Source organism: Cydia splendana, chromosome 25, assembly GCF_910591565.1.
Source record: "Cydia splendana chromosome 25, ilCydSple1.2, whole genome shotgun sequence".
NCBI classification, from domain to species: domain Eukaryota; kingdom Metazoa; phylum Arthropoda; class Insecta; order Lepidoptera; family Tortricidae; genus Cydia; species Cydia splendana.
In genome coordinates, this window is record NC_085984.1 from 1,970,006 (window position 1) to 1,997,141 (window position 27,136).

The 27,136-nt window shown below is 37.1% G+C and overlaps 1 protein-coding gene across 1 annotated transcript; it reads left to right on the forward strand.

Annotated features, from left to right (window-relative positions):
• The first annotated feature begins 770 nt into the window (after positions 1-770).
• LOC134802585 (uncharacterized) lies at positions 771-26,439 on the forward strand. Its single transcript, XM_063775222.1, has 6 exons — positions 771-786; positions 1,626-1,797; positions 2,149-2,260; positions 5,153-5,224; positions 7,432-7,592; positions 24,303-26,439. Exons 1-6 carry the CDS (start codon positions 771-773, stop codon positions 26,437-26,439), a joined length of 2,670 nt encoding a protein of 889 aa, XP_063631292.1.
• The last annotated feature ends 697 nt before the right edge of the window (positions 26,440-27,136 follow it).

Genomic DNA, 27,136 nt, shown 5'->3' on the forward strand with positions numbered 1-27,136 from the left:
ACGCGTCTGTTACGATCAGCACAGATATGGCCGCTAGGTGGCGACAGCGCCACGCGCTGCTTATGGCAAACCCCAAAATTGGGGCCGAACGGATGTACTTTTAGCTACCTGTAGCAAAGCGACCAAACCGCGGAGTGAGCCACGCCTGGCGAGGCGTAAATGTGACGTTTATGCTTCCGATGTAGCCCACAATAAGGCAGAACGTACTATGCACAACGAAACGTACCTACGAGAACGGTAGATGGTAGCACTTAGTTTGGCAATGTACATGTGCACACATGTTTCCGATTCAGGCCACAAGATGGCAGGCCCTCCCACGCCCACGGTCGCTATACCTAGCTATAGTATATAGAAAGAAAAGTCTGCAGCGATTTTGATAGCCCACGCAGTGGAAGTGTTATTTTAAACGTCAAACTTCTATGAAATCATGACAAAACTCGCTGCAGACTTTTCTTGGTCTAACTCTAGCATGCTTCCATGCTAGTAACTACCATGTGTAACAGTACCTTTATTCTCACAGACCTCTTTAGTGTGTCAGATATTTTTCTTCTATATTGTTCAAAATTTCTGACACATTCTTCTAAAAATGACACGGCAAGAACACAATGTAACGATTTCACACCAAACCTAACCAAAATACGCAAATTTCCATAGAAAATGCATTAATATCAATAAAACCCTCCAAATTACATGAAATAGTGCAATTTTGAAAACCTGATATGCTGTTCACATAAATAGAAAAAAAATAACATCGCAATAATAAAACAAAAATGGAGAAGGAAGATGGTATGATATATTTAATATATTTTTTATTAGGGTTCCGTACCCAAATGGTAAAAACTGGACCCTATTACTAAGACTCCACTATCCGTCTGTCCGTCCGTCTGTCTATCACCAGGCTGTATCTCATGAACCGTGATAGCTAGACAGTTGAAATTTTCAAAGATGTATTTATTATAAATACTAAAAAGTACGGAACCCTCGGTGGGCGAGTCTGACTCGCACTTCCCGGTTTTTTGCAAGGATGTAATTACTTAACCCTTTACCAGGCTAAGGGATATACATTTCCCACATACGGCACTTCAAACATGTGTTCTATTTTCGATGAGTAAGACTGACATTCGGTTGTCATTTTTGAAATGTCAGCCTGGTAAAGGGTTAAAGTAATGAGTGTTTGGAGGAACTCGAGTATTTCGAGTCCTTTGTTTGGATTGGACCTATTTGGACCCCTAACCTAAAGTATGGAAAATGTGGTTTCAGTTAAATATCTTGAGATTTTGATATGTTATAGATTTCAGAGTCCTGAACAAAAGTCTCTAGGGGTGCTACCACTGTTTCCGAGTCCTTTCAGAGTTTGGACTCATTTTGTACTAGAACTAGGCGGTATGTTTACATGTGGCCTATCGCGAAACGCGAAAATCGTTTTATCTTTATCTGCCTCTCTATCGATCGAATAAGCAAGAATGATAGAGAGGCAGAAACCGAACTTTCGTTTGTCGTGTTTCACGGTAGGTCATGTGATTGACCCAGTGACGCATGATGTGTCATTGACTCATTGATGATGTTAATGAGGTTTGTTTACTGCATCTACGCAGAGCTTTGCCTAATAATATTATGATTACCAGATGATACCGACGAGACCGCAGGAAAGACCCGCTTTCCCGTCCTCCCCTCCCTTATATCCCTCCAGCAGATGAGGAATCGGCTGGCCACCGCCCAGAGTGGCCGAAGACTGATGCAGTGGAGCGCCATGGCCACCGGCGCTGAGCTGAGAAGAATTGCTAAAGAGTTGGGCTTGTGAGTATCACACAATACATATTCAAACCGGTCAAGTGCGAGTCGGACACGCGCACGTAGGGTTCCATACAATTACACAAAAAACGGCAAAAAATCACGTTTGTTGTATGAAAACCGGTCAAGTGCGAGTCGGACACGCGCACGAAGGCTTCCACGCAAAAAACGGCAAAAATCACGTTTGTTGTATGAGAGCCCCACTATTATTTTTTCTGTTTTTAGTGTTTGTTGTTATAGCGGCAAGAGAAATACATCGTCTGTAAAAATTTCAACTGTAGTCTAGCTATTACGGTTCATGAGATACAGCCTCGTGACACACAGACAGACAGCTTAAGCCCGTTTATTTTGTCGCAGAGTGTACGTGGCGTTCACCGACGAGGTCCGAAACGCGTTCATAGTACTCGCCAGGTGTCGCTACTTCTACCCGAACGTCAACAAGATGGTGCTCGAGAATCCTCCGAAAGCAGTAAGTCTTCCTCGTGACGTACAGCTATCAGCTACGGATGTCCACTGATGGATAAAGCCAACGAACAAGACATCCTCCAGACTGAGCATAGTAGCGCTACCCCCTCTGCCACAAAGATACGGTAGTTTTACTCCATTTTCGAGTCAAAGTGTGTTTGTGTGACGCCCGTGTAGGGATTGCAAACCGGATTGATTTTCAATCCGGCCGGATCCGGATTGGTATAGGGATATTACAGTTAATTAAATTACATACTTTTCTAGTTTGTTGCGTAATATTACGAGAAATAAAGGATATTTTCAATTGTATTCCTAAATCAATGATTTGAAGTTAATAAATAACTTTTTAACAATAAAATAAAACTTATTCGTAGATAAAAAGTGTTATAATGTCAATCTCAGTTTAAATAAAGTAAATTTGATTAGATTCCAACGCCTGAAGATGGGATGTGGGGTCGGAATTGGAACTCCTTGAAAGGACAAGTTCGTAACTGTTCTTTGAATGAAATATTTGTAACGCTGCTATCCATTCTAGTAACAAAAGAAGATATTTAAATTATTACTTCTATCCAAAATTACATTAAATATGCTCCAATATTATATTGCTCTCATTTTGTCATCCTAGAAAGTAATTTTATAGATAGTAGTTGTATGATCCTTTAATTTTTCCTTCTATTACAATATTTATGTAATCGCCATATCGTGTCACCAACATGAAAGAAGCGGAAATCCTCTTTTGTTCTCAATCATCGTCGTAATAAATATCTTTATATCTTAATATTTTTTTTATTTTCATTCGTTCTTTGTTCTGTTCAACTTCATACCTTCCATCCGTCGCCTTTACCTCATCTAAAACGCACAGCGCGTGCTGTGTGTAGGCGTATTTTTTATTTTCCCGGATCCGGTCCGGATCCGGTGATTTTAGCCGGATCCGGTTGCTCCGGATTGCAATCCCTACGCCCGTGTCTTTGAACGGACCAATCACGGCACGGGACTCGCTCACCTCGTCCCCCGCACCCCAGTATTTTTGGCAGCATCGGTATCATGAAATAATAGGATGTCGAACAAGGCGGTACAGGAACCTCTTAGCGGTGGCGTAAGTGCTAGGTAATTGCGTCATTACATATAACAAAATCGTCTAGATCCAGAAAAGTCGGCCAAGTTACTGTTTATTAACCCTTTAACCGCCAGAATCTGATATATAAGACATTACATATCCAGCTCATTTCGCCACAGTCTGATAAATAAGACAAAGATCTGATTTGGTTTTTACAGCACATTTATAACTCCCGTAACTATGCCAACCTTACTCTGCGTGGTACAAATTACTGTCGGTGGCGACACGAGCACGCTCGATCAAAAATTGCTGGCGGTTAAAAGGTTAAATACCTATATTCTTGCTCAAATACTAAACGATTCCATTTTTTTTTTAATTACTAAAATGTAATATTCGACGTTTTTTAAGTACCTAATCTTGACATTCGCATCTGCGGATGTGAGCCTTTAAATATCCGCATCCGCGGATGTCAAAAAATCCGCATCCGCAACATCCCTGTTTGCCAGTAGGTACCATTGCCCGTAGAACCGATGGCCGTTGGGGCGGAAAGGTTCTCGGGTGGCGACCACGTACCGGAAGGCGCAACGTGGGTAGACCCCCCACAAGGTGGACTGACGACCTGGTAAAGGTCGGGAGTCCGCTGGATGCGGGTGGCGCAAGACCGGTCATTGTGGCACTCTTTGGGGGAGGCCTATGTCCAGCAGTGGACGTCCTCTGGCTGATATGATGATGATGACCATTGCCCACACTGTTAACTGTCCATAGATAAACCTTATGTATCGGCAAAGAGAAAACAATACATAGAGTGCTCACTCCATACTTCATTTTTAGTACCAAATAATAAGTTTTTGGCAAAAATTTCATTTTTGGTACAAGCTTTTATCGCCGACTGTACTTTTTTTCCACAGGCAACTAATACTCATTGAGACAATTCTATAAACCGCAAACACAATTAGGTTTCGTTGTTTTATCACAGAGTTCCTATGGCCACCTCCGGTCTCCATCATCAGATCAGCTCGATGACACCATAATATGGCATTGTCACCCGACTTACGTTTGTATGCAAAATTTCAGCTCAATCGGAAACCGGGAAGTGGATCAAATTTAACTTGCAAGATTTGATTACACACAGACAGACAGACAGACAACGGTCAGGTGAAACTAAATAAAAGCTTGTAAAATACTATTATTTTCGTAGTCGACATCTAGCATCGAGTAGCGGAATTATTAGTACCTACTACAACTTGAGAATAGATGTAGCACCGACCGAAAAAATCTAATGCTCAACAATTTTCAGCTAATATTATAACCGGATTAACCGGAACTTCATTTTAAACGACTTCTGCTTTTAATATTAGTTGTATTTTGTTGTTCAATACAATTTAAGAGAGTCGCGACACTAGAGAATTCTAGTATCGAGTAGCGGTACTGATAATACTAGATGTCGACTGCGAAAATAATAGTCATTTTGGTACCAAAACTGATGTATTAAGTGAGAACTTTATTCTTACTATATTTCTCTATAGTATTGGCAGGCGTGGCTCACTCCGCGATTTCGTCGCTTTGCTACAGGTAGCTAAAAGTACATCCGTTCGGCCCCAATTTTGGGATTTGCCATAAGCCGCGCGTGGCGCTGTCGCCACCTAGCGGCCATATCTGTGCTGATCGTAACAGACGCGTTTTGTTAGAGAGTGAGTCTTCTGTACCTAGTACTATTATTTATTCTGTGGTATCGGTGGGCCTTTTAAAATAAGGTCCACGATGGACAGTTAACAGTGTTGCTCTGTTGCTGTTTATACTATAGAAAATACTATGATTTTGACATGTGTTTGTTTGCAGGCTTGCGTGACGGTCGGCAGAAGCACGAAGAGCATAGCCGGCTGCAGGATAGCTCTGTACGGGATCGAAGATGTAAGTGTTATTCTTGTTATAACAGCGCTTTGTATCTGCGCACGGAACCCAGAAAGCTTCAAATCCCAACTAAATTTAATTTAGGTATACCATTAACTAAATTGTCTTAAATTTTACACATCTTATTCAATCAATGTATCTTTGCTATTACCTACTTATTTATAGCAAAGAGAATTTGAAATAGAGGAATATTGTCAAAGCAGGCATGGTGCCATCTTTTAATTAATTAATTAATTAATTACATCACACGAATTTCTAGGGTTTTTGGATGCATGGCATGAAAAAAACGGATGATTGGCTTGTGCACTAGTCCGTCTTTTTACTCGCAGGTGCGGCGCAGTGGTATGAAAAAAAACGGATTATTGACTTGTGCACTTGTCCGTCTTTTTACTCGCAGGTGCGGCGCAGTGGCATGAAACACACATCCCCCCTAGCCCGCCCCCGCGGCTGGCCGGGCGGGGCCCCGCCCGGCCAAGTCATGAATAATACTAATTCCAGACGCAGTGCACAAGCATAAACACGTTTTTCATAGCTGTCATCTCGGACCGGAAAAAAACTGTCCGGAATGGGGAAAAGTAAAATGCCGGACGGTGAAATTACGTCTAGTGCACAAGCTACTATATACATTTAATGGCGTGCCATATCGGACCGTAAAAACTCGGGACTGCCGGACAGTGAAAATCATTGTAGTGCACAATCGCCCTAACTATCAGTATACACCACGAAAACTTAGAATTTCATTGGTTAAGTTGGTAATAAATGGCCCCAAAGGCGAATGTTTGGGTATTTTTTCTCAATCTTCGCCTATGGCATGCCTTGCCGCTAATACTTACTTTTCTGTGACTTACACATGTTAAGTCGTATCTCCTTGGAATGTGCTAATATACTATGAACCTTTAAAAAACGGGGTAGTAGGCGAAGTTTGGTAACAGTCAGACTGTTAGTTAGTTAGTTGTTTTCATACATTTTCTATAATTTATTATAGCTAGGGTTGCCAAAAATTAACCAATATGCCAAATAAAGGGGAGTAATGGTTTATAAGTAAAAAAAAATATTTTTAACATAATTGTTTAATTGTGGAATAATTGGTGTTATTATCGTAATTGACATAAAATAAACCTTATTTACACAAAGTGAGACATAAAAATACCTATTTGGTACCTACTCAACATCGGTAAGAGTAGAAATAAACATTTGCACATAGCGTAAACTAAAATAACCAAACATAAGAAAATATTAAAATTTGGAAACAAGTAATGTCATCCACCAATGAATGGGGTACAAGAAAATTGTTAACCCTAGGGGTAGGCGAAATTTGGCAAAGTACCCTCACCAATGTTATATCCAATTGTGACTTCTAAACGTAAGCTACCCATTAAATAATAGTTTCATATGAAAAAGAAATAGTTATAGGATTTATATAATCATGTAAAAAGTTTAACATTACCGGGTCCGTATCACCGTTTAAAACTGAAATTAAAACAGTGGTTTAAAAAAACGTGTGGTCTGCGTCGCGAAAAAACCTCACTAAAGGTCAACTGTGTGAAGTTAGCCGCAGATTGTTCGAAGAATGTTGACACCCGTAAAAAATACTTTGTATTTAGCAGTTTTATGTAAGGCTTACATTAAAAACATTTTTTTAATGGCAACTTATGTCAAACTATGCGAAAATAGGTAGCGCAGGCGAAGATACAAAACTCTACGGTATCGTTCCAAAAATTTGTTATTTAACTGTAGCGAATTAAATAATTTAAATAAGTTAAAGTGACGTCACATAGTTTGTGACGCCCCCCTCCGTGTCACAACATGTCACATTTTCTTGACCCCCTCCCCCCCTAAACGTGTGATGTAATTATAGACCGACCGCTTAAATGAGTCCTCGCCTGCGCGGTACGGGGGCGACGGGGTAGGGCGACTAAGGGTGGCGGGGAAGGTGCGGGCGGCAGGCGTACGGCGCCCGCACCTTCCCCGCCACCCTTAGTCGTCCTACCCCGTCGCCCCCGTACCGCGCAGGCGAGAACACATTTAACACATTCAATACCACTAAGTGCTACGGGTTACGCTCGTAGCGCGTAGCCACGGTTTCGTCGTATGTAGCGCGTAGTCGCTACGAACAGTGTACCCGACAGTCGGGTTCTTGGTGTTGAATGTGTTAAGCGGTCGGTCTATAATGGATGACCCCTTAATATAAAAATGTAATTTTCCAGAACTGCCCCGACTCGTACCCCTTCCTCGGCATCGACAAGGGCGGCGAGGTAATCGCCGAGGCCAAGAGGACCTGGCACGAACTCCTGCGCAAGATGATATTCATCGAGCAGCTGCGGTCCAACTTTATGAGCCTGGATCGCTCCCATGATCAGACTAACAAGTAAGTGGATTCGATATACAGGGTGACCTTAGCCATTGGACAAATACCACGTAGGGCTACTTCTAAGAAATGCTCTAACGGTAATATTTTTTTAATTAGAACAAAAGATAAAAAAAATAATTATCAAACAAAAGTTCCAATAATTGACAACAAAAAGAAACATACTGTATTAACCTTATCATTATGTATTAACCTTAGTAATGTAAGTCAGATTAAGGTACTAACGTTGAAAATGAGTGCATCATGTCGCCGTTAAACGTAAGTTTGGCGAACCTAATATAAGTTTAAAATGTACCATACTTTTCTGTAAAATAAATAAAAAAAAAAACATTGGCAGTGCTTTTGACAATTTGTCTGAAAATGTGCGGCAATGATGACATTTGTCTGACAATGATGACAAGTCAGAATCTTATTAATGTCATAAATAAAAAAGATAATCAAAACGGTTGAAGAAGGTTTCATACTATTTATTACCTCAGGAGCTACTAACACATAGGTACAGGTTGCTCCAAAGTAAAAAAATCGTAATTTGTTAATTTCTTCGTAATCGCTACACCGATTGTTATGATACTTTGTATACCTACTGGTTCTAAATACCCTAATGCATATGTACATTTCGACTTTGTCCAATGGCTAGGGTCACCCTGTATGGTCATATTATTTAAGAGCCCATCAACGTGCACACTAGCGCCACTGCTAAATAATCGTGATTATTTAAATTTAACGATAGGCATTTAAAAAAAGGGGCCTCTACGTACTGTATTTTGTATTTAAGTATGTACATTTTGAATACCTACATCAAACTACATACATAGTTTTTATGTCGCTGGATTCGTCAATCTATGCGTCCAAAGTTAAAACGGCCGTTTTTGTTTTGAGTTCATATATCGATGAATCCAGCAACAAAAGAAACTAGTTTGATGTATAAGAGGTACCTACTTAAATACAAAATACAGTACGTAGCGGCCCCCTTTTTTTAAATACCTATCGTTATATTTAAATAATCACGATTATTTAACAGTGGCGCTAGTGTGCACGTTGATGGGCTCTTAAAATTATACACTACTTGTTTTTTTAATTTGGATATTTCATTTTTCGATTCTTCCATTCCGTTACCGTCATGCAAAGTCTATGAAAAATGCTGACGGTCATTTTTCTCCTATTAGAATCGGAAGAGCTCGTGATTCTTAGTGGAAGTAACATGAAATCTCCCAAATTTGAAAAAAAAGTGTAGTATACAACATTAAGAGCGGTTTCGCACTACGTCCGATCCGAATCCGACCCGAACCCGTGAAAATATGGTCCGTAGTAGCCGTAGAACTATTTCTATGGTAAGTTACGCACCGCACACGTTGAATGACGGAAAGAAATCGGATGACGGAGATCGGATCTAGTGCGTAAGTTACCATAGAAATAGTTCTACGGCTACTACGGACCATATTTTCACGGGTTCGGATCGGATTCGGATCGGACGTAGTGCCAAACCGCCTTAATCTTTGGAACGCTAAGAAACGCCACCTGTCAAATCCACACGCCAATATCTCTGGCTTATGCTAAGGCTGTAAGCCAGTGGTGGGCAAACTTTCTTCATGGGGGGCCAAAAAGTTTAGGAAATTTAAGTGGAGGGCCAGAATTGTAGCCAAAATTTATTCGTGATTCGGATTCGTGGGCCAATGCCATATACTGATTATTTCATAGGACCGGCGGCGGGCCGGATAAAATCCATTCTCGGGCCGCAGATGGCCCGCGGGCCGTACTTTGCCCACCACTGCTGTAAGCCATACTGGAAACGTTAAATATTTCTTTGACAACGTATATCATTATCATAGCACTCTTGGCGCCATCGACGACGCCCGACTTCTTTAGACGCATTTAAGGTTTCTTGGCGTTCGAAGGGTTAAGCCATTTTAGAAGTCTTAGAGGCCTCTTGTGACGAGAGACTCCTCAACTTAGAGGTCTTAAACGCCTCCTACGAAGACAGATACTTAATTTAGAGATCTTTAAGGCCTCTTACGAGAACAGACTCCTCAATTTAGTGGTTTTTGAGGCCTACGAGGAATTTAGAGATGTTAGAGGTCTCTTAACAGGAAAGCTGCCGGTGGATGCCCTCCGCCAACTTAAGAACTTGTTAATTACAGTTTAGGGTTAGTTCTTAAGCTCTGAAACCTGTGAAATTATAAAATTCTATGCCTTGAGAAAGTTCAGACCCATCACCAAATGCAAATACTTAACGTATAAGTCTACCAATACCGTGTAAGTAAATAACGTAACATAACGTAACGTAGTAACGTATTAGGCTGCAAATGAATGTTATAAAAATACCTAATACTAAAGAGAATAGAGTGTATAGCGGCGGATTGTCAAAGTAAATTATGTAGCCACTGTAAATTTGCTGCCTTCTTTCGACAGAAGATTAAAATTGTTAGAACGGCATTTGACTTTGATCCTTATTCTTTTATGTGTCAAATTTGTTATATGTCAAAAAGTATCGCCATCTACTCGACATTAGGCCAAAGGTATGGAGCAATCTTTTCGAGCGATGGCGCCGTAACCTTCAGCCTACTCTCGAAAAATCAAAATCAGAAGATCAAAAGATCAGTCAAAAGGCGTTCTAACAGTTTTAGGCCCAGTACCACATTTAACAGACTGATTAACGTAAAAACAGCAGTATGATATTTCCCATATAAAATTGCGAACGCTTTAACAGTGACAGACGGTTTGGTGCAACAGACCCTTAATCTTCTGTCGAAAGATGGTAGTAAATTTACTGTAGCTACATAATTTACCATGACACTAACTCTCTATTTCAAATTTTCTTTGGTTGTATGTAGCAACTCTGATTGTCAACAGATGACGATTAAAAATGCAATCGATTAAATTTTTCATAGACTACCTACATACTTATATATACCTCTCCTAAAAACACGTAGAGTTGCGGAAAGAGAAGAGTCGTGAAATATATAGGATCCAATATACAGTAGAATTCGCTTATAATGACATCGAAGGGAACTGACAAACACGTCATACTAAGCGGATGTCATATAAAACATAGTTGTACAACTTCTTATTTTTGTTATGTTTTCCAAATTAATCTCAAATTCCTTTGTGAGAAATGAGTTTTATTAAACTTGTAATATATATCAAGTTGTCACTGAGAATCAAAACTAAAATACCTTACACGCCACGAACGCACCAAACGTCCTCGCAGGGAAAGACGTGGTGACGGCCACGAAAACCAGCGAATGTGTCAGTATAACCGGACATAATTTCATGGAAATTAGACTTTTAGGTCATAGTAAGCGATTTGTCACTAGAGCGAAGTCATCTTATCCGAATTTGTCACAAAGAATTTTATATGAAAACCAAACTTCGCACAGTAATTACGTCATAGTAAGCGGTTGGTCAGTATAAGCGGAGTCATAATAAACGGATTCTACTGTATTATACGACTCTTCTCTTTCCGCAGAGACTCTATACGTTGTTTTATTATAGTTATAGTTTTCTTTTTTACGTCTGATTGCGATAAAATTTGTATATATTCTCCGTTGAGTTACGAAAATACCATAACTCCAGGCGTGGCTCACTCCGCGATTTCGTCGCGTCGCTAGAAGTACATGCGGCCCACACCAATTTTGGTGTCTAGCAGTAGTAGTTGCCACCTCGCCCGCTTTGCAACTTGTGCTGCTGCTGCTGACAGCGTGTAGCTTGAAAACGTCAAATAAAAAATAAATAATGAACTAATAATACTGAAGAGGACACCATTTAATATAGTAATAAAAATCATAACAATCATAATGCATAGGCAAAGGGGTAGACAATACATAGGTAGGGTAGAAAAGGGGTTTCAATCGATGTGTTACAAAAATAAATAATATAATGCCGCGCAAGAGTTTTGAAATATATACAACTTTATTTTAGCTAATTTACAAACACATTTTTGAATGATTAATATGTAACGAAAACTGCAGTCGGCTAGAATTTGTAATAATGTTTGTGACAAAACACATTGTCTAAGCGACACAGCAGTGGGGCGAAACTGATTCTCGGCTCCGTTCGGCTCAGCATTGCTCCGAGCAATTATTAGGGTTTTCACAACTTGACGTCGCTTTGCGTGTACGACCACAGATAAGACAATTACTTGAATGTTGACAACCCTAAATAGCCGAAAGGGATAGGCATGAAAGAATAGTATGATTCGTCGTAGGAAGTGTTTTTTTTGTGTACCTACGGTAGTAAGTACTATTACTTATTCTGTGCAAAGGCACTTATAGGCACTTCTGTGTACAGAGTGAAAAAATATTAAAATAGATAGATAATCTGTTTATTTGTTAGCCACAATACACACAGAATAATCAAATACAAAAATGACAGAAGAAAAAAACAATCAATAGAAAAAACAGAAAATACAAACACAAATAAGAGTCATTAAAACCAAAATATTACTTTGCTAATCCGCGAAAAGATAACGTGCTAGTCAATCAGTGCTAACCCGTTATACTTACTTGCGTATTTTTACATGCAATTAATATTCCCACCCTCCCACCGCAAAAATAAATACGCAAATAAATATAACAAACCACCACCAAAAGAATAAACCTCGACACGTGTTTCGCCTCTCTACGAGGCATCCTCAGGAGTTGTTGACGGTCTGACGCCCGGCAACGGAATGACCTGTCTAGAATGGTCGGCCATATTTATACCTTGACCACTCCCCCTACCGTGCAAGTGTGAGTGAGATGGAAAAATTCGTAATAACGGCGATGACGCAACATTCAATTGTTCGTTAAGAATCATGCCCCTATTGTTGTACCTAATTATTTCCAGTTGTTCCAGAACACCCAAACGCAATCCCTTTTCGCAAACATGTAAAATATCAAAAGAATGATTCTCAGATAAAGTGTGACCTGTATCTAATAAGTGCTTTGCAAAATTGGACTTCTCTGGATGGTTATGTCTATATGACGCAACATGCTCTTTATACCTAGTAGTGAAACTACGGCCCGTTTGCCCCACATACACTTTATTGCAATCGTCACAGGTAAGCTTATAAACTCCAGACTTTTTACCATTCTCGATCTTATCTTTGCCATTGCAAAGCTTTGAGTGCAAAGTATTATTTGTCTTAAAGGCCACAGGAATGTCGTTAGTCTTCAAAATTTTGTAAATTGCATCAGACAACTTGCCAACATAAGTTACTTATGCTCGCTTTATATTTCTTAATCGGTTCAGAGGATCGTGCCGCATACAACATAGTGTTGACCATACTATTCCGCTTTTTCCTGATGATACCATCCACAACAGACTTATCGTAACCATTCGAAACTGCTAAGTGATAAATATTATTTAATTCAATCTGATAGTGTTTTCAACTTATGTTGGCAAGTTGTCTGATGCAATTTACAAAATTTTGAAGTCTAACGACATTCCTGTGGCCTTTAAGACAAATAATACTTTGCACTCAAAGCTTTGCAATGGCAAAGATAAAATCGAGAATGGGAAAAAGTCTGGAGTTTATAAGCTTACCTGTGACGATTGCAATAAAGTGTATGTGGGGCAAACGGGCCGTAGTTTCACTACTAGGTATAAAGAGCATGTTGCGTCATATAGACATAACCATCCAGAGAAGTCCAATTTTGCAAAGCACTTATTAGATACAGGTCACACTTTATCTGAGAATCATTCTTTTGATATTTTACATGTTTGCGAAATGGGATTGCGTTTGGGTGTTCTGGAACAACTGGAAATAATTAGGTACAACAATAGGGGCATGATTCTTAACGAACAATTGAATGTTGCGTCTTCGCCGTTATTAAGAATTTTTCCATCTCACTCACACTTGCACGGTAGGGGGAGTGGTCAAGGTATAAATATGGCCGACCATTCTAGACAGGTCATTCCGTTGCCGGGCGTCAGACCGTCAACAACTCCTGAGGATGCCTCGTAGAGAGGCGAAACACGTGTCGAGGTTTATTCTTTTGGTGGTGGTTTGTTATATTTATTTGCGTATTTATTTTTGCGGTGGGAGGGTGGGAATATTAATTGCATGTAAAAATACGCAAGTAAGTATAACGGGTTAGCACTGATTGACTAGCACGTTATCTTTTCGCGGATTAGCAAAGTAATATTTTGGTTTTAATTAGTATGGATTTCCGCAAAGTAACGCCTGATTCTATTCACTAAATAAGAGTCAGACAGATTTTTACAAAAATAGTACTTTAGTGGCGGGGATCCATCGGCAGTACAGTTGAAAGAATATTAACAGTGGGCTAAATTAATTGTCAACAGGACGCCGAGTGAAGAATTCGAACATACAAAAAAATTAAACGAAAACTCATCACCATTTGAGTTTCGGTAAATTGATAAGAGTTCCTAAATGATATTAAAAGAAATACATTAAATAAGAAGATATTTTGTATCATGCTGAATCATCAAGTATTTGATTAAAAAACAATTAGCAGCCAGATAAATTAAAAGCTATGGATATTTTTATTATTTACAAAATGGATTCTATGAAATCATCTCAATCCATTTTTAGTGATGTATCTAATAATGTGTTAATAGAAATAATCGACCACATTCAGAACTTATTAACTAATCTTATTTCAAGAGGGAATGCTCTTATTAACAAAACAGATGACAGTAACGAATTTGTTGATACTAACACTGAAATAATAGATTTTAATAGCAGCGATGCAGGACTGAGCGATAAAATGAGCGATATGATATTTGAATTGCTAGAAATACAGGAATCTGAATCAAATGTAAATATGATTCATAACAATCCACTTGAGATAAAGGAGATTATAGGGTTGTTTAAAAACCAAATTTCTGACGTAAAAGAATTATCAGAAGTTATTTTAAAAGAGCGACCTATAACATTCAGCGTTGAAATGTTTATTAATGAATGCAAGTATATGGAGATATTGCTTGGATCATACATTAAGTCAGAAGTGAAAAAAAGTCTAACTAATATTCTCAATGAAGTTTTTGCACAAAAAGTTCATATTTTTTTAATATTATGCAAAAAATTTAAGAACACATTGAGGCAATATAAAGCAGAAGTGAATAAAGAAATAAATTGTGAGATTGAATTGATCAAGCAAATTAATAACATTGTTGAATTGAGTAAGAAAATCAAATTAGAATCAAACACAATAGAACGTTTTAGAAATGTTTGTGATGATACTGTTAAATATCTTCAGCGGTGTGGAAGAAAAACGAAACCAGTAATGGTCGAAGAAATAAGGTACATGGATGTTATAAAAAACAGAAACCACCACCGCCACCAATATACGCCACCAAGCGAGTGTGACTATTGCAATGATGTAAACTTAGAAGAGAATGAGTTTAAAAAGGACTTAGACGAACTGTGTGACGCTTGTTGTACTGAACCTGAACCAAAAGACGATTCTGAATTCATCAAAGGTAGCTACCACGCGACAAAAGTACGTAAAATCACTAGAATTTACCGATTTTTAAGAGCTGACGGTACAGTGCAAGAAAATAAAGATGTAACGACTATCAAAGAATTAAATTACGATCCAATTATGGGGGAATTTGACGATTTTAAACTCCCTGAACATGCTGACAAATATGAAATCATTGACATTGAAGAACTAACAGGAGTACCAGACGGAAAGAGAGATAAAAATGAAATAATTGACACTAAGACTAAAAAACGTATGACAAAATCAGACGGAAAAGTTGTTTTTAGTACTGACAACAGTAAATTAACTGACATTAATACTAAAGGACATACAGGAAGATCAGAACGGAAAGGTGGTCTGAGTAATGTCAAAAATAAAAATGAAAAAAATTACATTGGATCTGAAGAGATTACAGAAACAATCGGTAAAATGGACAAAGACGAACTGTCTGACGCTTGTTGTACTGAAACTGAACCCCCTGCATATATTATTCCGTGTAGTGTGACGTCAAAAGACGATTCTGAATACTACGCAACAAAAGTACGAAAAATCACCAGAATCAACCGGTTTTTAAAATCTGACGGCACAGTCCAAGAAAATGTAGAAGTTACGACTATCAAAGAAACATACGATCAGTCTACAATGGCGGATTTCAGTGAATTTGAACTGTCTAATTATTATGATGACTACGAAATTATTGACATTAAGACAGACGAAAATACAAGAAATACAGACGGGAAAGGCGGTTCCAGTACTGTAAAGTTTTTAAATGTCGAACATAACAAAGGGTTTACTAAAGATGTTAAATCGAAATCTGAATGTATCCTAGGAGATTTTACTATGATACATTCAACGTTACGTGATTGTTTATCAGCACAACAGATTAGATTTTTATACAGTTCTAAAACTAGCTTCGAAATGAGTTCTTTTAATACTGCGAGTACGACTTCGAATGATGGTTCACCATATAGTTACAACTGATGAGAAATTTTCAATAAAAAATTACATCGATCATTATTTTTATTCAAGTGTAATGTTAATACAAAAGACACGTGCTAAGCAAAGTTATTTCGATCCTGATGCTAAGAAAATGTTTTAATTTTTTTGGGATCTCTGGGATCCCCCGATCAATGAGATCGGGGGACCCCAGAGATCCCAAAACAATTAAAACATTTTCTTATGGCTAAGATTAAAAAACAAACCCTTTAGGGGAGCCGATGATGCTAAATGTGTACTTATTCGAGCGTCGTACAGACCTATTGGAATCGAAATATTAGATGATAAGAAGAAAAAAAAGTTATATACTTAAAAGTCTTTTTTCCAGCTAGCCGGAAAGCGTCTACAATTTTTTTTAAATTTCGAGTGGTTGGTGGAGGGTTAAAAATCGTTAAGCAGTTTGTGGAATTGGTCGTTTTTGTCCACGTTAATGCGTTATTCTATAACTTAATATAACACTTATTTGTAGGCATTTTCTTAATCTGACGAACATAAGTTTGACGCCTAATTTTTACATTGTAACCGTCAGATTAAGGAAATGCGTGCAAGTAATTATCAGATTTAGTAATAGCACAAATATAGCGTTAATTTGGACTTAATATGACCAAATCCACAATCTGCTTAACAATTTGTTGAACCCCCCACCAACCAAGGGCTCAACATAGATGGCTAAAAGGGGTAAAGGTAGACTACAGGGGGTATTATCACTCATATCTTAATCTGACGCGCTCGAGTAAACACAAAAATTCCCTGTTGGGCTCCCCTACTATTATACTCGCAAAATAGAAAATAGAAAAAGTATAAGCTTCAACAACACAATTTTGTGACGTGATTACTTTTTGAGAAATACCTTCATCAGCTAGCTACTGAAAAATATTTTATAATTTACGAATTTTTATTGAGCACTTTTTTAAGAATTGAATTTTAGTTTCTGATAATCTTGGTGCGAATATTTTCATTTATTACCTATTTTGGTATTACTTAAGCAAACGGAAATTTCCATCGGCAGCTTTCTACAATAACCACAATTAGTATTTCTCAAAAGTTGTCTTGTCACGAAATAAATAAATCAAAACTGATGTTAAAATAAAAATGACGGTATCTTCTTATTTCGTGACGGGGCATTTCTTTACAGAAATACATAAAGATGCAATTAAAAATGTATTAATTGTCATTAGGAAGTACAATGAAGCAAGAAAACTTCGTATCATATTGGAAGCTTTGGAGAAAGAAGATTGTATTAGTTTAAATAAAACGAAATTTCATTACAGAAAATCAGAGAAAGTTAATATTATAAAGATAACTTCTAGTCTTCTAAATGTTTTGCCAGTAGAACTAAAGTGTGATTCTAAAAGAGAAATTAAGAATTTAACTGTTGATAACGTTGCTATTCAATAGAAATTTTGAAATATATAAAAAATTTAATGGAGAACCAAAGATACTATTCAAATTTTGTTAATAAATCAACAGAGTCTCTTAATACACTCAGTTTTTTTGAGTATCTTTTAAGTGATCTTGAGTCATACGAGAAAGCGTTTATACACAAAGCAATCAATATGAAAAACTTGATTAATTCAAAGACTCGAATACGTAGTGTGTACACAGATTTCCCTGAATCATCTTTCGTTGTTGCACAGTTAAATGACAACATTCGTACGATTATGGACGTACAGAAAGAATTGTCGGGCATTGACAAAGATAAACATATAATGAAGAAATTACCAAATAAAGGCGACAAAAGCTACCTGAAGCAACTCAATTTCTCTGATGTTGTTCAAATAACTCAAGACCAAAACGAAGAATTAATAAGTCTTAGTTTTGAAAAACTCCTTGGAGATTTGGAAACCACGCAGAAAGTACATAGTGATTTACAAGAAATAAATGATTCATCGTCAATCAAATTTGACAACTTTATGCAAACTTGCGAAATCTGTAAAGCAAACAATGATGATTTTGAACTTTATAGTAAAAATAACTGCTTTCAAAATTCAGAGCCTCTACCTACACTAAGTAGCCAGATTAGTAATGGTGGGGATGTTAGCAAGAAATTTGAGGTTTGTGTTGTAACTTCTAATATAGAGCAGTTTATACAAACTGGCGAATTTTGCAAACAAAGCTCTCAAAAACGCAAGACAAATAAACAAAACAGCAAAAAAGTGAACCAATATTCAGACTTACTTTGCTTTTATTGTGGATCAGAAAATGGGATGAGAACCTCTGCTGATGATATGAGTAATTGCTCTGTATTACCAGGAACAAGGGACCGAGTAATTTACTGTGACACATGTCGTAACCCATCAAACCACGAAGCTTCAGAATCTGACGAAAACAATATATATGTTATTCTTTGCGATGACTTTAATTCTGATGATTATAAAACGATACGTACATTAACTAGAGTCACAAGATACTTGATTCCCGATGGTACAATCCAAGAAGTCAAGGAAATAATAAAAGTTAAAAAAATTCCGGACGACCCCAACGAAGAGTGCTTGCATAAAACAACATCAAAAAGTCAACAAATCGACTGCTGTTGTGCATCTGATCCTAAAAATAGCAATAAAAATAGATATGAACATGATCCTAATGGTTTTAAAGAATGCATGAGACCTGATAGTGATATCAAGGATTGTTTCCAAGATACGTCGTCTAAAAATCAATATCAATTCGAATCATGTATGGATCAGCTAGATAAAGGACATAAACAGAGATCTTCAAAAATAAGACCAGAAAGATTACCCTTCAAATGTAATGTTAGTCCTAAAACTGGTTCGAAAACAGATTTAGATTGTGATTTGTGTGATGGACACCTTCATCAGAGTTTCAAATCTAAACAAACCACAAAATCTATGACAACTGATAGGTGCAAAATTTGCCGTGATAACAATAAAAAAATTGAAGAAAAGGAATCGTCATATGTAATATGTGCCAAATGTGAAATCTCCAAAGAACAGCTTTGTGAAAAACATAAAAACATTTCTGAAGCAGAAAAATCAAAGCAGAAAACACAGAAAAAAGGAAACAAATTGTATTGCTTATGGTCAGATTCTGAATGTAAGGTATGCGCTGATGAAAACAAAATGAAACCAAAGAAATCAATAAACACTTGTGCTACCTGTTCTGCTAAAATGTTACCAAAATGCAAGACTAAGCCATCGCCTAAATCATCTAGTTGCAGTATAACGGGAAAAACTAACACTACGAATTGTCTAAAACCTGATGAAGAATGTAGTGTTTGTTTGAAATCTAAACAAAGCCCAAAACCTATTGATAGCTGTGATATTTGCCATGATCACACTAATACATTTAAGCAAAATCAATTACCAAATGTAAAATGTGCCAAATGTGAAATTTCGGAAGAACAGCTTTGTGAAAAACATAAGAAAATTTCTAAAGTAGAGAATTCTCAAACCATTCATCGTGACTGCATTGCTCTTGAAGAAAAACCAGAACAAGAAGATTTCACAATATTTTTCGAGTCAGCTAAGAGAAAAAAGCATCAAACAGAAAATACAATGGATTGTTTAAATTCTGATACTAAATGTAATGTGTGCGCTGATGATGATAAGACTAAATTGAAGCAGTCAAAAAATATTTGTGATACAGGTTCTCCTAAAATGTTGTTAAAAAGCAAATCTGAGCCATCGCCTGATTGTAGTTGTAATTTTACTTTTGTTTTTAAAGGTAAATCTAAGATGACCAAAAAACACGACTGCGTTACTAGTGTCGCCAAAACATTGCCTAAACGCAAGTTGCAAACAACTCCTGATGAACCATGTTGTCATATTCCAGTCAAAGAAAACAAAATAGGTTGTTTAAAGACAAATATAAAATGTGGTGCCTGCAGTGATAAAAAGAGAACTAAATCCATTGCAACAAAAAACATATGCGATAAGTGTTCTGCCAAATCCAAGACAATAAAAAACATATGCGATAAGTGTTCTGCCAAATTCAAGACAGTAAAAAAGACATGCGATATATGTTCTGCTAAAATATTGTCAAAATGCATGTCAGAACCTTCCTCTGATGCGGTTATGAGCTCTAAATCTCTTAGCTGTGCTGAACCTGTTTGCCCAAAAGAATCCAAAGTCCAAATAAATGTCGGTTCCTTATCTTATACTTCCTCCCCCTCAATAACAGTATGTCGTACCTGCTCATATAGCATTTCAGAAATCATTTGTGGCGATTGTGGTCAGGCGGAACTGACGAAGGAAAATGAACCTTGCTGCAAACGAAATAACAATACTGGTTACGAGCTTAGTCCAAAAAAATCACACGAAGCTGACTGCGCATGTCCAGAAGATGATCAAAAACAAGACAAAATGAAAACTCTTTTACCAAAATTACCCAAAATGCCGAAAACATATCCAAACAAAATAAGTAAAAAACAAATAAATGAAACTTGTAGTCATGTAGATATGCCGAAAAATGTAGATATAAAATATCCAGAAGATGATATTTGCGTATGTCCCGAATATGATATTTGCGTATGTCCAGAAAATGATATTTGCGTATGTGCAGAAGATGATCAAAAACGAATAAATGAAACTTGTAGTCATATAGAAATGCCGAAAAATATAGATATAAAATACCCAGAAGAAGATATTTGCATATGTCTAGAAGAAGTGAAGAACAAAACTAAATGGATTTTTGATCGAACTCATTTACCGTCATTGCCCGAAACCCCCCATTCCACGGAACCGCAAAAAACAAAAGATGATGAAATATGTTCCTGCTGTTCTAAATGTGGACAAGACTTGAAAAAAGATATAAGCTCCGAATTTGCCATAACACATTTCCCTGATTCTGGAGTAGTACAACAACCAAAAGAACCATGTGAATGTGAAGAATGTTTAGATGAACCTGATAACAAAACTCCATTGCTACAAGGTGTGGGGTTATACGAGTCTAAAACGCGCATAATAACTCGCGTCACAAGATATCTGGACCCAGATGGCAATGTACAGGAAAAAAGAGAAGTTATTACCATCAAACAAGAGGTGCACGATCCCGATGTCCAGTCGATAAGTGATGTTAAAACAACGTGTTATTGGGATGAATCTAATGTATACGAGGTGAAAAATTTCTAGAGACTGAGATGAAAATATAGTGTTATCTAAGTGATCTATAATCGACTTATTAATAATAGTAAAACTAGATGAAAAAGTAAAACAAAATAATTAAAATGAAATAATTTTATTTCAGTGACAACCATGGCACTACAAAGTTTTAAATTGACAAATGTATGTCATTAACTTGCCTTTACATTCGGTTATGTAGCATAATTTCTAAAATAAAATTTCCTATGTACGAAATTCCTAAATCAATAGGTACCTATGTCTCACGTATGAAATTCCTAAAGATGGATGTCTTAATACACTTTTAATAGAACGATCTCATTTTTGAAAATCAATATTCCTTTGTACAAAATGCCTAATGACAATACTTTGAAAGTCAATATATGTGTCTAGTGCTTAAAATAGCTACGTTCAAAAAGCCTAATGATAATACTTTGAAACTCAATATTTCCGAGAACATTTCCTTCTTACCCTGACGAGGCCCGCACAGCGGGGCTATTTCTATTTCTGGGCGGTTTGCTCTACGGGCATCTGACGCTACCTAACGAACCTAACCTACTAACCTATTGATTTAGTTTAGTGTAACGTCCATGAAAATATTACACTTTGGGGAAAAAGCGTAGGTGGGTAGGTAGGTTAGGTTCGTTAGGTAGCTTCAGATGCCCGAAGGGCAAACCGCCCCGAAATAAGAGCCCCACTAGTTAACTTGTGAAGGAAAAGTTTTTTGATAAGAAAGTTTAGTATGTTAGACTTTAAACTGCGGTCAGCTAAACGTAGGATAAATGTCGTTAGAAATTTCGAATTTATACATTTTAAACTAGACATTTAAAAAATGGGTTGTTTAACGATAGGACATACATCTTTAGATATTTCGTTTATTAGACATTTTGATGTTCGATGTTCTGTCTTTAGGAATTTCGTACTTAGAATATTTGATTTTAGAAATTATGCTACATGGCCTTACATTCGATGCTTGGATCTTACTTGCTAGGGTTGAAACATGCAGATGTTTGCACTAATGTTTAACAAACTGTATCTCTCAGACGGTTAGAAATATTAATTGTCACGATGTGACAATTTATCACTGATAAATGTAAAATACAACGAACACAAACTAATATACTATAAAATTTATCTCAGTAAGAACCTTTTCCTCTGTAACATTAAGTTCTACATTGAATATAAATGTACTAACTCAAACGACTGTAATACACTCTTAATAAAAAAAACATTATTGGCTTTTTCTTCTTTACCTTCGTTCTGAGTATGGAGGGTAGAGGTAAGGAGAACAATCTCCATGTATCAAAAAGTGTCCATCAAGAAACCGTAAATAGCTGGGGCCACAATACCTAGAATATTTGATAAAACATTTCAAATAGTTGACTTCACTCCGTCAATACCGCCTACGTTCTTAGCTAATCTTGCGCTACTCTGGAGAGATTGGAACTGTGATTTATCTGACAGCTGGACACTTGCAAATATTCTCTTATAAAAGGATTTTATACTTGAGGTAACCTGTATATCATACAATAATCCAAAGGAAACTAGACATCAGTGACCTTACATTATTTTCCCTCTTCTCTTAATGATTTAAACCCCAAAATGCCTAATATACAACATTTTATAAGAATACTAGACGTTTCTTTAAAAAAAAGTGTTTGGAAAATGTAGGGTTTCCAGATTTTAGCCATTTAGAAACAAGATACGAAGGGTGTCCTTCTGAATCCCTAATAACGTTTGTCCTAAAGTCACTTGCCCTAACTGGTTTGTCCTAATGGGCACATGCCCTAACGATCAATTGTCATAACGATTATTTTCCATAATATAATGGTTAGCCTAAGACTCATTTGTCCTAAACATTTGTACCATAACTATAAAGATCCCTAATGTTTTTTACCATATTCTTCGAAATCCCTAACAATGTTGGCATAAAATAATATGCTCTAACTATTTTGACCTAATGGCTATTGCCCTAATTATCAATTGTCATAACAGTTACTTTTCCTATTGATCAATTATCATAACAATTACTTTCCATAATGAATGGTAACGAACTGTTGCCACAAAAGTGGGTTAGGTTAGAACTGTGATCCTCGCAAAAACGAACTGCTGCCACAAAAGTGGGTTAGGTTAGGTTAGAACTGTGACCCTCGCAAAAACGAACTGCTGCCACAAAAGTGGGTTAGGTTAATTTAGAACTGCGACCATTGTAAAAACGAACTGCTGTTAAAACTAGGTTAGGTTAGAAATACGATCCTTGCAAAAACGAACTGCTGCCACAAAAGTAGGTTAGGTTAGGTTAGAACTGCGATCCTTGCAAAAACGAACTGTTGCCACAAAAGTGGGTTAGGTTAGGTTAGAACTGTGATCCTCGCAAAAACGAACTGCTGCCACAAAAGTGGGTTAGGTTAGGTTAGAACTGTGATCCTCGCAAAAACTAACTGCTGCCACAAAAGTGGGTTAGGTTAGGTTAGAACTGCGACCATTGTAAAAACGAAACGAAATAGGGAAATCAAAATTAGGGCATACGAGTGTTAGGTCAAGCAACGATAGGCTAAGTAAAATTAGGTAACATGATGGTTAGGATATATAATTTTTAGGCCTAACAATAATTAGGCAAAAAAAGAATTATGCTACATAACATTAGGATAAATACTCAATATGGAAAGTGACATTAGGGAAAACCATATTAGGACAAAAAAAATCGACCATTCGATAATAGGGAAACCAAAATTAGGGTATACGAGTGTTAGGACAAGTGATCATTATGACAAACAATATTAGGGAATGCAAAAATAGGAGAATAGACTTTAGGGATTCAGATATAGATCCGATACGAACAAGCAAGATGTATTACAATATATCTGATATTTTATCTTCTTTATTTATCACTCTGCCTTCACAGTGACGGCGATGAACATAAATATTACAAATAGTAACTAAAGAACACAGATTTTTAGTTACTATTATATAATATTAATATTAATTATGTAATAAATTAAAAATTCAAGATGACATTCTTTTCACACCTTGATTTGTTAAACTTGAATGTCGTCTACTGTTACAATGTTATATTTAATTCTTCTCTCACGAATAGCAGTAACATAGTAAAGAATAAGTTAACGGAATCTACCATCGGCAGCTTTCTTTCAAATATTTAACGTGTTAAATATAATAACAAAACAAATTTAAAATTAAATTGTCTACAGGAAAGCAAAAGTTTTGGGTAAAATTATCATACCCAGGACCCAGGTTACAATACGTTACATTCTGTCGGAATTGGAAGAGTTGGAGAGAGAAGAATTCTTCAGACTTAAAAAAGTGCTGGAAGTGAAATACAGACATAAAAAGAAAAATAAACCTGGAGACGAGGAAGCTGTACAAGTGTCGCAGGTAGCGGAAGTCCCGGAAGTAAGGAAGGAAGTAATAAGGAAGGAAGTAATAATGAAGGAAGTATGTGTGGTATGTGGAGGCCCCCACCATCCAAGTCAACCACTGACTGACCAAGCATCTATAGAGATTAAAAGAAATATTGAAAAATTACTGTCTGCTACGGAAAATTATGAAAAGACAGCTAAAGCAGAAAATTTAAAGGACTTCAAACGAACCGCAGTTGAATTGAAAAATATATTGCGCACACCACCGTCGCGTATACCTGACGATATATATATTGATCAATTATGTGATTTGTGTAGGCAAATGTATTACAACCAACTGCCGACATGCGTAGTTTGCGGTGAACCAATAATTCCAACTACAGCTTTAATGAAAGTCAAACAAAGGGCAGCAATATTGAAAAACAAATCGCGCAAACAGCCTACAAGTATACCTGACAATGTAACAGTCGAACAATTATGCGATTTGTGTAAAGATGTGTATCATGAACAACATAAATGCATACAATGCGGTAAACCTTTAGATATGACGGATGCCTCTCTAAAAGTCGCAGCTAAAGAGAGCAGAAAACTGTTAATAGGGCAACTTGAAACGTTACTTGGTACTATAAAGAAATATGAGAGCGAAGGCCGACAAGGTAATGAAGTAGAAGTATTTAAAGAGAACGCCGCTGAATTAAAGAAAAAACTCGAAGGGCGACCAATTGATATGGACAAACTATGCTCATATTGCATAGAACAAATGACCAAACCCGTGCCTATACCTGTCATTAAGGTGCCTAGTACCTGCGCAGTTTGTCATGGACCTATAGCTGGAATGGATGAAAATCTAAGGATCGCCGCTAAAGACAGTAGGAAACAGTTACTGAATCAACTAGAGGCATTACTTCTTGTTACAAAAAAATACGAGAGCGAAGGTCGGGAACCTAATGAAATCAAAGAATTTAAACAAACCGCTGATGCATTAAAGAAAAAACTTCAAGGACCACCTATACCTAAAGACGTGAATATAGACACATTGTGCCCAGATTGTAAAGATCGGATGCGTGAACTCGATATTCCAATGCCTAAGTCACTGACCAAACCCGTGCCTATACCTGTCATTAAGGTGCCTAGTATCTGCGCAGTTTGCCATGGACCTATAGCTGGAATGGATGAAAATCAAAGGATCGCCGCTAAAGAAAGTAGGAAACAGTTACTGAATCAACTAGAGGCTTTACTTATTCTTACAAAACAATACGAGAGCGAAGGTCGGGAACCTAATGAAATCAAAGAATTTAAACAAACCGCTGATGCATTAAAGAAAAAACTTCAAGGACCACCTATACCTAAAGACGTGAATATAGACACATTGTGCCCAGATTGTAAAGATCGGATGCGTGAACCCGGTATTCCAATGCCTAAGTCACCTACACCTAAAGCTTCTAAAGTTTCAATTAAAACACCACCCACAGCCAGCAAGGCAAGTAGTGAAGTGTCTTCAGATTTACAATTAGGCGTATTTGAAACTGAGGAAATAACCGAAGTTATACAAGTCAAAAACCCAGATGGCACTGTCTCTGAGAAACGTAGGGTTATTACAATAAAGAGGAAGCCTAAAGAAGATGATAAAGATACTGGTTCTGGAACTTCCAGTTTCAAAGACAGACAAGTAGGTCATGTATCTGTAATTCATGATAGGAAAGGGCTGATGAGAAGATTGCCAGGTGACGCACAGTCAGAGTATACACTTAAGCCCTTACCTATGGTGGATGGCAAAGTAAGAGTCAGTCGATCATCAAGTTTCTGTAGATATGATGATATTTTGCAAGGCTTCACCGAGCTCGCTCCAAGAGAGAATTCAGATGGTACTGGCTCGAACGATTCCTCTATTACACATTCTAGAAAAGAAGATAAGACAGATGAAAAAGACAATGATAGTTCTTTAGATTATGAAATGTCAGAGAATTAGTCTCTTGTATAGTTAACCTACGAAACACGGAGCAACGGTAATTGTAAAACAATTAAAAGTTAATTGCAAAGAAAGCTGGCAATGGTTGATATTTAAAATCTGTAATTTTTATTAAGTCAATAAACGACAATTCTTATATCTCTTCTTCATTATGCCGTTTTCGATCCTGTGCTAATATCATCCAGTGAGGTAAGAATGGTATATAACTCATGAAATCATTATAAATAAACCAAAATTTTATTATAATTATAACATTAGGCTCTTTATAGAAACTGCTTTTGGTGTGCATATTTAGTGTTGTATGGCCGAAGTCGGCCGTGGAGTTATTATTATACATCATAACGATGCATGTGGGTAGCTGAGGAGTGTGCGGTAGGTTTTGCGATAAAAATAAATCAGTCTTGCTCTAGCTATCCTGGTGGTTTTACTTAGATCCCTAATCCCGAATACTACATTTAGTTCCCCTATTTCTTCATTATTTTCATTTGTCACTTTAGTGCCAATATCTGGAGGTGTGTTATCCCCCTCAACAAGATAAAGTTTTCTTCTGGATATCTCTTGACTGGTGGCTTCCGGTTCGAGCGCCATCTTGATAGTTAGCCTCGTGATTAATTTCTTTGTTTTTTCTCATTAATATTAATATTGTTTGAAGTGTAATATCGATAGCTTATTATATAGTAAACTAACGTGGTGGTGT

Excerpts from the sequence above, each read along its gene's own strand:
- LOC134802585 (XM_063775222.1), top strand. Across the intron at positions 1,798-2,148 it reads ATTGCTAAAGAGTTGGGCTT|AGTGTACGTGGCGTTCACCG; the intron begins GTGAGTATCACA and ends ATTTTGTCGCAG. Across the intron at positions 2,261-5,152 it reads TCGAGAATCCTCCGAAAGCA|GCTTGCGTGACGGTCGGCAG; the intron begins GTAAGTCTTCCT and ends GTTTGTTTGCAG.